Source organism: Penaeus vannamei, chromosome 36, assembly GCF_042767895.1.
Source record: "Penaeus vannamei isolate JL-2024 chromosome 36, ASM4276789v1, whole genome shotgun sequence".
Taxonomy (NCBI): Eukaryota; Metazoa; Arthropoda; class Malacostraca; order Decapoda; family Penaeidae; genus Penaeus; species Penaeus vannamei.
In genome coordinates, this window is record NC_091584.1 from 21,634,683 (window position 1) to 21,645,010 (window position 10,328).

Sequence of the window (10,328 nt, forward strand, 5' to 3'; positions counted from 1 at the left end):
AACATTGTGTCAGTAACTATCAAAATTCAAGTAACTTTGCAATGTTCTTACTGCAAATAACATCTTAAGGGAATACAAATATGGTCGCTGTCCTACCAGACACTTAAACTTTCAAATATTCTGATCAGTCTACACTTACACTATATATAAAAAAAATAAAGATAATAAAAAAAATAAATAAAAAATAAAAAAAACTGTTGCTACAAAATCTGAGAATCAAAATCTGAATTAGTGCTTACAGAAAACAGTAACAAAACTCTGAATACGAGGTCACTGAAGCAACATGAGAAAACTCGACACGTTGTACACACACTGGTTTGCCATTTAAGAAAGACCAGGTGACCAACATAGACACAGGTATTTATAAATACTAGACACGGATCTAGAGCTATTGGGAGGAGGGGGGGAGGGGGGTGCAGGTTGGATGTGACTCAATATAGACTCCATCAATTTCCTTCTAAAATGGTGTATGTGCCTGCATGTGTGTGCGTGTGTAATGTCATGAACACACACACATACGTACACACTCATATACATTGTACATATAATAATACATTGTATATATATCAAGGTCTGACCAATGCATGGGATATCTGACAAATAGTAACTGACACTAACTTGGGACAGTGAAAAGAGGATTTCTAAAATTCAATACAAAAACTCACTTGCTATTTAGGGATTCAGTATTATTCCCACATGAATATTTGCTCCATTCTGATTTATATGCAACATATTTATACATATACTTCTTAATGTATAAACACACAATTTAAAGCACACAATTTATCATCTTCAATACATACAATAATTTCATATACATTTTACACACACATACACACTCACATGCATGCACATACAAAAACATATATAATCTGTATATGAATTTTTGGTATATTGAAGACTTTGGTATTATACACTAGTCAATATAAAACTTCATCCGCTAGACACCAACAAAATATCAAACATAAGATGGTTCTTCGTCCCTTGAGTCACCTCCATAGTTGTCAACTAACTATTGTACAAGTTTTAAAGCCACTGTGATTCCCTAAACAATCTACCAATGGAGAACAGAGAAATTTCACGACTGGAGGCTGGGCACTTGATCGTTCTGCTACGGCTTCCAATACACACAATAAAAGGGCAATTAAGTATCCTTCAAGACTTGGCAAACTGTGATGATGTGCTTTAATCATTCCATCCTGAATAAATAATATCAAGTGCCCAGACTCCACAATGCCCAATATATGTATATGTACATGTATATATATGTATATAAATGCATACATACATACATACACTAATGTGTGTATTATATATATATATATATATATATATATATATATATATATATATATATATATATATAAATATATATATATATATATATATATATATATATATATATATATATATATATTACATATATATATATATATATATATTATATATATACACACACATAAATATATATATAATATATATATATATATATGTATATATATGTAAGTGTATATTATATATATATATATATATATATATTATATTATATATATAATATATATTATATATATATATATATATTATATATACTTACATATATATACATATATATATATATATATATATATATATATATATATATATATATATATATATATATATATATATATATATATACATACATACAAATATATATATAAATGTATACACACATGTATACACACATAACACATATACATACAAACTTATCTTTTTATTATCACTAGCAGTGTGTTGAGGAACTCACATTAGCTGTCTGTTGGTTTGAACACATGGTGGAGGCACTGTTGCGTCCTCATATTAAGTGGAGTTTGTTGAACCTCATGCGGGCATCCCAAGAAGCTGTCAAAGGAATCTATTTAAGAGGGCAACTTGGAGATGTAATAGTAACACAACAGTCACATGGGAACCATATTGTTGCATAATGCAGTCCTGGTTTGTGGTTCATTTGCACATGGGGGAAAGCGATAGGTGGCTGTGTGATCTTGAGCTTGTAACACTGCAGCTTCCTGCAGGACTTGATTTGTACACCGTAACAGGAAATTTGGGGCATCAATATAAACCATGTTAATGAAAATATTCAATTTGAAAATCAAATCTTTTGTATTCTACAAGTTGACATCAGCATACAGTCTCTTTATACAGAATATATAAGTTAAAATATTACTTTCCAAAGTCTCTTACATGAAAAATGTAAATATCTGAAGACACAAGATTATCCTCTTGGAGTCACACTGATGTCCCAATCGCCTGGAATTTAGACAGCTCCTGGGACGGCCACATCAGCCTTATGTTACACTGTGGAGGGTTCGCTGTGGCTTATCCTCTGTTTCACGGTATAGTCACACTTTACACAACTTCTTGTAGCCTTCTTCTGGGGCTTAGCCAATATGTGATTGGAAAGAAAACAACAACAACAACAACATAAATGTATCTGATACAGCAGCGCACCAATTCATCAACTGTATGGGCTGCATACAATTTTTTAATCTTCCATGAAGACTGGTTAAACTCATTTTATAAATTTGGTTAATTTCCTACTTTACAAGTAGTTTAGAAATTGTGGAAAATTGCCATTGTAGTTACACCACTAGACAACAATGTTGCTACACTGTTACATTCTGCGGCTGTGGTTGTACCTGACCGTCGCCTCACTGTTGCTCCGCTGCTGCTACTGTGCATCATCCACTTTGCCTGTCATGGAAGGTCTGAGAATTGTTGGACAATAGAAACACCTTCAATAGGGTACATGCACATCATGTCTTGCTTGGCAATGAAATTTTAATGTCTCTCAATTTGGAGGATCCCTTAAAGTGGAACAAGGCATTGTAACATGTGACAATGCCTCCTTTGGGGTTTTTGTTTTTACATACTAGCAGTCCTATATTGCCTTTCTGAATGTGGCATGGCTAATGCATCAAGCACCAAATTTTCTAACTGGTATGCAAAATTTGTAAAAAATAAATTAAATTAATTTAAACACCAAACCTAGAAGCACATTACTGGAAACAACTCCTGTCATTGAATATGCAACATGGTAAAGTCAGCTCTGAGAACTAAACAAGCTACAGCAATTGATCCCCATGTATTCAGGAACTTGGCAATTATTTTCAAATGAGAGAGCGTACAAGCTCCTCCATCCACAATTTATCACAAGTCACAAGGCACTTTGACTTATCACCAGCTTACCACTACAGGGAAAAATAATTTTAAATCTGCAAATCCACAACTCAAATGAATGACCAAAAAGAAAACATACAATTCCTAAGTATGGATGTTAAAAAGCAAAAGAAAGTCCCACTGCTTCTACCCCATGGTGCTTGAACATTTGCTGTGCCACATTCCACCTAACTGAATTTTCAATCAGTCCATCAAACAAACAACATTATCTATCATCCAGTAACTGGAAAAAGTGCTTTAGCATTTCAAATGCTACAAAGAACAATCAACTTTCCGTCATCATATGACTCATTTTGGTAACAGACATTAGTCATTAACACAGGAATTCTAAAGAATTCTCAGCCTAACACAATTTTCCTTTTGGACAAGAGATGCGAGTACCCATTGCTTACTGCTGCCCAGAAAGCCCTCCAGGAGGGCAGCACATGGGACCCAACAAGCTTTTCACAATATCACAGACCAACAAGGTGTGCATGTGGTGTAGCTCCTCCTAACATGCCGTCCTCAGTCGCAGCTTGGCTGACCTTACATCACTAAAACTTGCACTCTCTCAAGAGCCAAGGCTCAATTGCCACAATCTCAGCCAATCTTGCTTTTCTGCATCATCATCTTATCTTCCAATATCCTTTCACAGACATGTCAACTTCAAGTACCTTGCTAAAGTAAGACAACTTTAATCCTCTCTAAACCACACAAAAAAATTTAAACCCATTTTTTCATTCCTTTTAGGCTGCAAGAGTACAAGGTATGGCTGAAAATGTAGTCCTGTCAATCACGACATAGTTTTAAAACTGAAAGACGAGGAAAGTTTTGTCAAACTAAGGAAAGAACGAGGTGTGAAGAAGCTGAAGACAAAGATCAGAGGTGTGTGGTGTGTGACTCGCGTGCCTCCTCCACGGTCACTGCTCATGCACACAGGAAAGAACAGGTGGAGGACTAAAAGCTACAGTTTAATGAGCTAGGCTCACCTACAGTATTCCTAATATCTATCAATAACACTAGGGACACATCTGTGGTATGGTACAAATAAAAATCAACAGTCACTTACGCCATAAACAAGCTCTGCTTTCATTTTAAGTTGACTTGGTCAACTTACCATTCAGTGCACAAATGCTCTATAGTATGTACTTTTGACACTATCACGAGCAGGCAGTTTAGAGTCCAGCCAGCATGTCAAAAGCCAGACTGTTATATTAACACCAGCCCATCCTACAACCCACCATGGTCCATTGGACCACCAGTGGCTGGCTCAAACTCACTTTGGGCATACCATTCCTTAATACCTCAAACTTTCAACAAATATAACTTTTCCCATTTCTAGTGTTATTGTGGAAAATAAATCAAAGGTATTCAAGAAGGTCGCCAATGTCAGGTTCACCAGGCAAGTGCACACAGACATAGATGCTAGCACCATCATGATCCACTGGGGTGGGTGTACAGGTCAGGCAACCTCCGCAACACCAGACCACAATGACAATAAAGAAGGCTTGAGACCTCCACAGCAAAAACAGTCCAGTACATAGTTATACACTTGTGGCTATGCGCACAGCTATTGCCTAACACTGACCATAGCGAGGCAACCTCGGGTCTCCAGACCAACCTTGGGCAGGTTCAAGGCCCTGTGCCCCTGCTGTCGCTTAAAATCAGAGGAATTGAGAGAGAAAAAAAAGGAAGGGGAAAAGTGGGACTTTGCAGCTAGGCATGAGGTGATTTTGGCAGTCATGTCGCACTGGGAAGCGGCCAGGTGACGCAGATGGTGCAGTTGGTTGGGTGGTAAGAGGGAGAGTAACTCCACAGGGCACTGGATACAACCCACGCCCACACTAACCTACCTTGTACTATGACCTCAAGCCTCCTGGCCCAGCACAAGCCACTGGCCGTCAGCAATAGAGGAAAGAGCTTTCTAGCTCCTCATTGACACCAATTATTAAAAAATCAAAATAAGAATATACATATCAAAATTCTTAATAAAAACAATAGAGAAATGACAGAATAAATAATAAAATGATAAAAAATATCAGAGAGTCATCTGGATAACAAAGAAAATCTGGTAACTGGGCTTGAAGAATTAATCCTGGTGAGCACGGCAGACGGTGTGAAGCTCTGCGTGCAACACTGGGCAGTGACTAGATCACAAGGATACTCAACGCTGCAGATGTGCCCATAGGCCTACTCTCCCATCCTTACCACTACCAACTACTTACATTTTTAATCTCTTCTGAGAATAAGAAATATGACAACAATATCAATACCTAACTTTAAAAAACTAGGTATGTTAACACAGTTTCTGTCACTGGTTCAAAACCTTTGATTTTACTGCTTTATAAGCAGATGTGGCACTTTCAGTGCGTACAATATCAACTAATTTATTATAAGAATGTAAATATATATATAAAAATTTATCTTCTTAAATATTTGGGGCAATTTTGGTATTATTCATTAGACATATTTTGTAACTTATGTAGATTTTGTAGGTTTTGCATATTTTCTAAATTTTGAAGACTTTGTTGCAAACTATGCACTGGCTTGGCAAATGGAATCCCGAGGTGCGTGGTAATGTGCTTTGACAGGTAGTCTGCACGAGCAAACTTTTTGCCGCAGACCTTACATGGGTATGGCTTCTCACCAGTGTGTATGCGCAAATGACGGTTCATGTCAGAGCGACCACCAAATGCCTTGCCACAAACACCACAATTGTAAGGTTTCTCTCCTGTGTGTGTGCGGATGTGAAGCTTCAGGTTCTCCCTCCCCTTGAAGCCCTTCTGACAGTAGGGGCACTTGAAGGGGCGTTCCTCGTCCCCACGCGGGTCCGACACAGGGGCAAGGGGAGGCTGGGCCAACATTATTGCTCCACTTGAGTCGAGTTTAAATAAACTATTCTGGCCAGGAGGTGTGCTGGTCCCAGGAGTTACACTGGTGGTGCTTGCAGTAGCAGTACTGACTGCCACAGATGAGGACGGAGGCAGGCCACCTGTGGGAGTGGTTGTGGCAGGAGGTGAGGGCAGAGCCAAGGGAGTGGAGGCTGGGAGAGGGGAGCGAGGTGGTCCCGAGACGCAGCTTGGGGACAGCCGGGGCGAGGCCTGCGGTGAAGAAGCTATGCTTGGTGGACGTGACGGGCCGTGGCCATCACTCACACACACTTCCCGCAAAGTATCAAGTGAGCAGTCTGTTGACCCTCGGCAATGACCCTCGAAACTGGCCACGTCTCGGAATGTCAACTTACACTTAACACAATAAACAAACTTTCCTTTGTTCTCTTCATCTTCTCCCTCTTCTTCTTCACCTTCAATATTCTCTTCTTCCTCTTCATCTTCACCATCTTCGAACTTCCTGATGCCGTTTTCTGAGTTTTCCACATGAAGAAGGGCAGACTTGAATGTGGTGGGGTTTGATGTGGACGGTCGCTCGGCTCCCTCTTCTTGAGCGTCTAGTCCTTCTTCTTTTAGGGTCAAAGACGTTTCAGATTCGCTCTTTGACGACTCATTGATGAGGAGTTTTTGGAGGTAGGATTCAGCTGGGTGGCCCTTGTGGAGAGCTTCGGATTCTGACTTCATGATTCTGTCTAATATATCGTGGTTGGAGCGGTGTTTGGCAAAACTCTTGTGGTACTTGAAGCACTGGCCACACACATCACAGCGGAATGGCTTATCCCCTGGCAGCTTTGCTGTGTGGTTCTGTTCCTGGTGTCGCTGGAACGCTGACTGGTACTTGTAGCGCTGTCCGCACTGGTCACACTTATAGGGCTTTTCCTCCTCATGAATGCGAATGTGCTCTTCTAGGCGATGGTGTGATGGGAGGATCATGGCACAGATGTGACAGGTCATGCTGCCGCCCTTCTCTCTGGCTGCGCTCAATGACGTTGTGGACGTTGCCACTGTGCCTGATACCCCGGTGAGAGGAAGACCCAGACCGGCACTCCCAGCACTGGGAGCTCCCAGCGCAGCCAGAGGTAACCTAGGAGGAGGTATTGCTTTCATGACATCTAAGAAGTGCATGAGGTCCTTTGGTGGAGATACGCCCGGAGGCTGCTGGTGGTGCTGTTCCAGGAGGCCAGGAGGGAAGTAGTGGAGGAGAGGGTGGTAGCTTGGGGCAAGCGCCTGGTGGAGCAGAGCTACCTGTGGGGGAAGTGGGCCTCCCAGACCTGTGGTGGTGAGAGACGCACTCCCAATGCCACTGCCACACAGAGTGGGTGATGGCACGGTTGAGGGAGGGCCCGAGGAGCCTGCTCCCACTTCTCCTTCTTCCAAGATGACTTCTGGTGACTGAATCGTCTGAAAGCAGAGTTTGGATTATACTAGGGAAGTAATTAACAGATGTGTACTTTTCAAAATATTCATTCATACATTCATTCATACACATATACACATAAATACAAACATAAACAAAACCACACACGTTCCTTACGACAAATACCCTTCTCTTCCACCTCAGAAGAAAAATAAAAACGCAAAAATCCACAAAAAAAAAAAGAAAAAAAAAAAAAGAGCGGAAGCGCCCGTGACTCACCATGGCGCCCCGGTCGTCGTCGGTGTCCTCGCCCGAGTGCGCTAGTTTGAAGTCCCCGGAGGCCGCGGTGGACTGGCCCCCCGAGGACGACTTGGATATGGACGGCGTTGCCCTTTCTGCGTCCCAGCTGGAGTCGCGGTTGGTGCTGTCCTGCAAACGGGGAGGGCGTTAGCCATGGGCGCGGGAAAGGGCACGCGGGGCGGAGTCGGGACTAGAGTACGTGTGGATATGGAATTGATTTCCCTCTCCACGCTAGGGATATAATCAAGAAATCACAACTTATTTTGATTTTTAAATAGTTATTACATTCAAACAGAACTAAGGCCCGAGTTGGCGAGGCCTGGTCCGAGCTCCCCCTCTCACCCGCAGACTCTCCTTCCGGGCGAGCGGAACCTCGAGCAAACCCCGCCAAAGCACTTACTTCTTTCCTGCTGGGCTCCGGCAACCGAAGCCCCGACGGCCCCGCCACGGCGGTGTACTGTCTGCTGCTCTGCTCCTGCGTCGGGAAGTGCCCGTTGGGCGCGTCTGGCCGCGGGCGCTCGCCGTTGGCCTCGCACGCCTCCGAGCCGCCGTCGCTTCCCCCGGTCGACAGCCGCCGCCGCTTGTGCACCGGCGACGTCTCCCGGGACGCCGGCCGCGACCGGTACGGCGGCAGCTGCGACGCCGCCGACGCAGGAAGGTTGGGCTGCAGCACCGTGAGCAGCGGCGGCGGCCGGTCGTCGGCGGGCGCCGGCCCCCGCGGGCTGCTGCTCTTCGGGGCGGTGGCGGGCGCCGCGGCGGTGGTGGAGGTGGCGGTGGTGGTGGAGGGGGCGGCGGTGGTGGTGGTGAGCGTGTGGCTGGTGAGGCCACTCAGGTCCCTGCTGCTGGGGGGGTTGGGCGACGGGGCTGCGCCCGGGAGGCGGTTGTCCGCCAGGCCCTTGATCTGCAGCTCCCGCGCCGTGCACAGCAGGTCGGCGAGGTCGTGCTGCTCCACCGAAACCTCCCCATTGTAGATGAACTCGATCAGAGTGCGGAGCTCAGAGTAGCGGACATCTTTGAGTATGACGATGGGATGTTTGTCGGGGTGGGCGACGAGCAGCTCCTTGAAGTAGGGCGAGCAAGCAGACAGCACCAGCCTGTGCGCCTTCAGGTGCCGCCCCTCACAGGCCAGGGTCACATCGACGAAGGTTTCGGACTGCAGCAGCGAGTTGAAGACGCGAATCAGGTTGGCCCAGTGATTGTTCCACTTGAGGCAGTACTGGTCACTTCCCATCATCAGGAACGCTGCTGGAACGAGAGGAGGCCTGGCGTTAGGGGGGCGAGCACGAGGGGCGTCTCTCGCTGCGGCCAGGTTGAAGGGCCTTTAATTTCAAAATTCAAAAATGCTTCTCTCTCTTTATATAATACAAGCAATGCAAGAATGACCATAAAACACATATACTTTACTTATTTTGTCTAATTCCCCCCCTATGTGTCCCCTAAAAAAATCTCACAATGACAAATAGGTGTTGTCTGTAAAATTTTGATTTACCTGAACTGTCTGACTATTTTTAAACATATCATGTCCTGTTGCTGAAAATCCTTATTCATTTGCACCTTAGCTTCTACCTGAAGAGCAAGATGGGGCAGATTTTAGACAAGGATTCCCTCAGATGTTTTGGTTGGCTTTGTGAACAGACCGAGGAGCTTCCAGGGTTTGCAATTTTGCTAAAATAGATATTTCCAATGTTCAGTGAAGGTTTTGAAATGTCAGCGGTAAGAGCTATTTTGCAACGGCAATTTCAAGTAAACTGTGTAAAAATCAAGGTTTGTGCGGTATAAACATAGCTGTGGTTACACACGTAAATGACTAAGATTATTATTATAACTATTGTTATTATTCTTATTACTATTGTTACTGTCAATATTTTGATTATTATCATTATGTATAATACTTTTTACTGTTACGAGTGAGTGTGTGTGTGTGCGTATGTATATATGTATGTATGTATGTATGTATGTATGTACATGCATGCATACATACATAAAGACACACACATACGCATATTGTGAATACATTCAAATATATTCATATATATGCATACATACCTGTGTATATATATATATATATATATATATATATATATATATATATATACATATATATACATATATATACAGGTATGTATGTATGTGCGTGTGTGTGTTTGGGTGTGTGTCGGTGTATACATACATTTATAAATGTATAAATTCAACATTAAAATATAAAAAAATCTATATGGCATATATATCATATCTATAATCATATGCTTGTGTATATATGTATATGTATGTATATATATATATGTGTATATATATATATATATATATATATATGTATATATATATATATATGTGTGTGTGTGTGTGTGTGTGTGTGTGTGTGTGTGTGTGTGTGTGTGTGTGTGTGTGTGTGTGTGTGTGTGTGTGTGTGTGTGTGTGTGTGTATGGATATGTATATGTGTATACATATACATACACACACACACACACACACACACATATATATATATATATATATATATATATATATATATATATATATATATATATATATATATATATATGTGTGTGTATATATGTATATGTATGTATATGTATGTATA

General features: G+C 42.1%; 1 protein-coding gene across 7 annotated transcripts in view; it reads right to left on the reverse strand.

The window, feature by feature from the left end:
- Positions 1 to 2,123: 2,123 nt before the first annotated feature.
- The window catches only part of LOC113814525 (protein tramtrack, beta isoform), a 23,004-nt gene continuing 14,799 nt past the window's right edge, over positions 2,124 to 10,328 (reverse strand). For 4 of the 7 annotated variants that reach the window (XM_027366567.2, XM_070114409.1, XM_070114411.1 and 1 more), the window contains exons 3-5: positions 8,147 to 8,991; positions 7,726 to 7,875; positions 2,124 to 7,490 (exon numbers count right to left, since the gene is read on the reverse strand). In XM_027366567.2, coding sequence (XP_027222368.2) covers positions 5,652 to 7,490; positions 7,726 to 7,875; positions 8,147 to 8,991 — 2,834 coding nt within the window. In that variant the 3' untranslated portion in view covers positions 2,124 to 5,651. Of the gene's footprint in view, positions 7,491 to 7,725; positions 7,876 to 8,146; positions 8,992 to 9,235; positions 9,313 to 10,328 lie in introns of all 7 variants that reach the window. The other 3 variants (XM_070114413.1, XM_070114414.1, XM_070114412.1) reach the window with 3 other exon arrangements.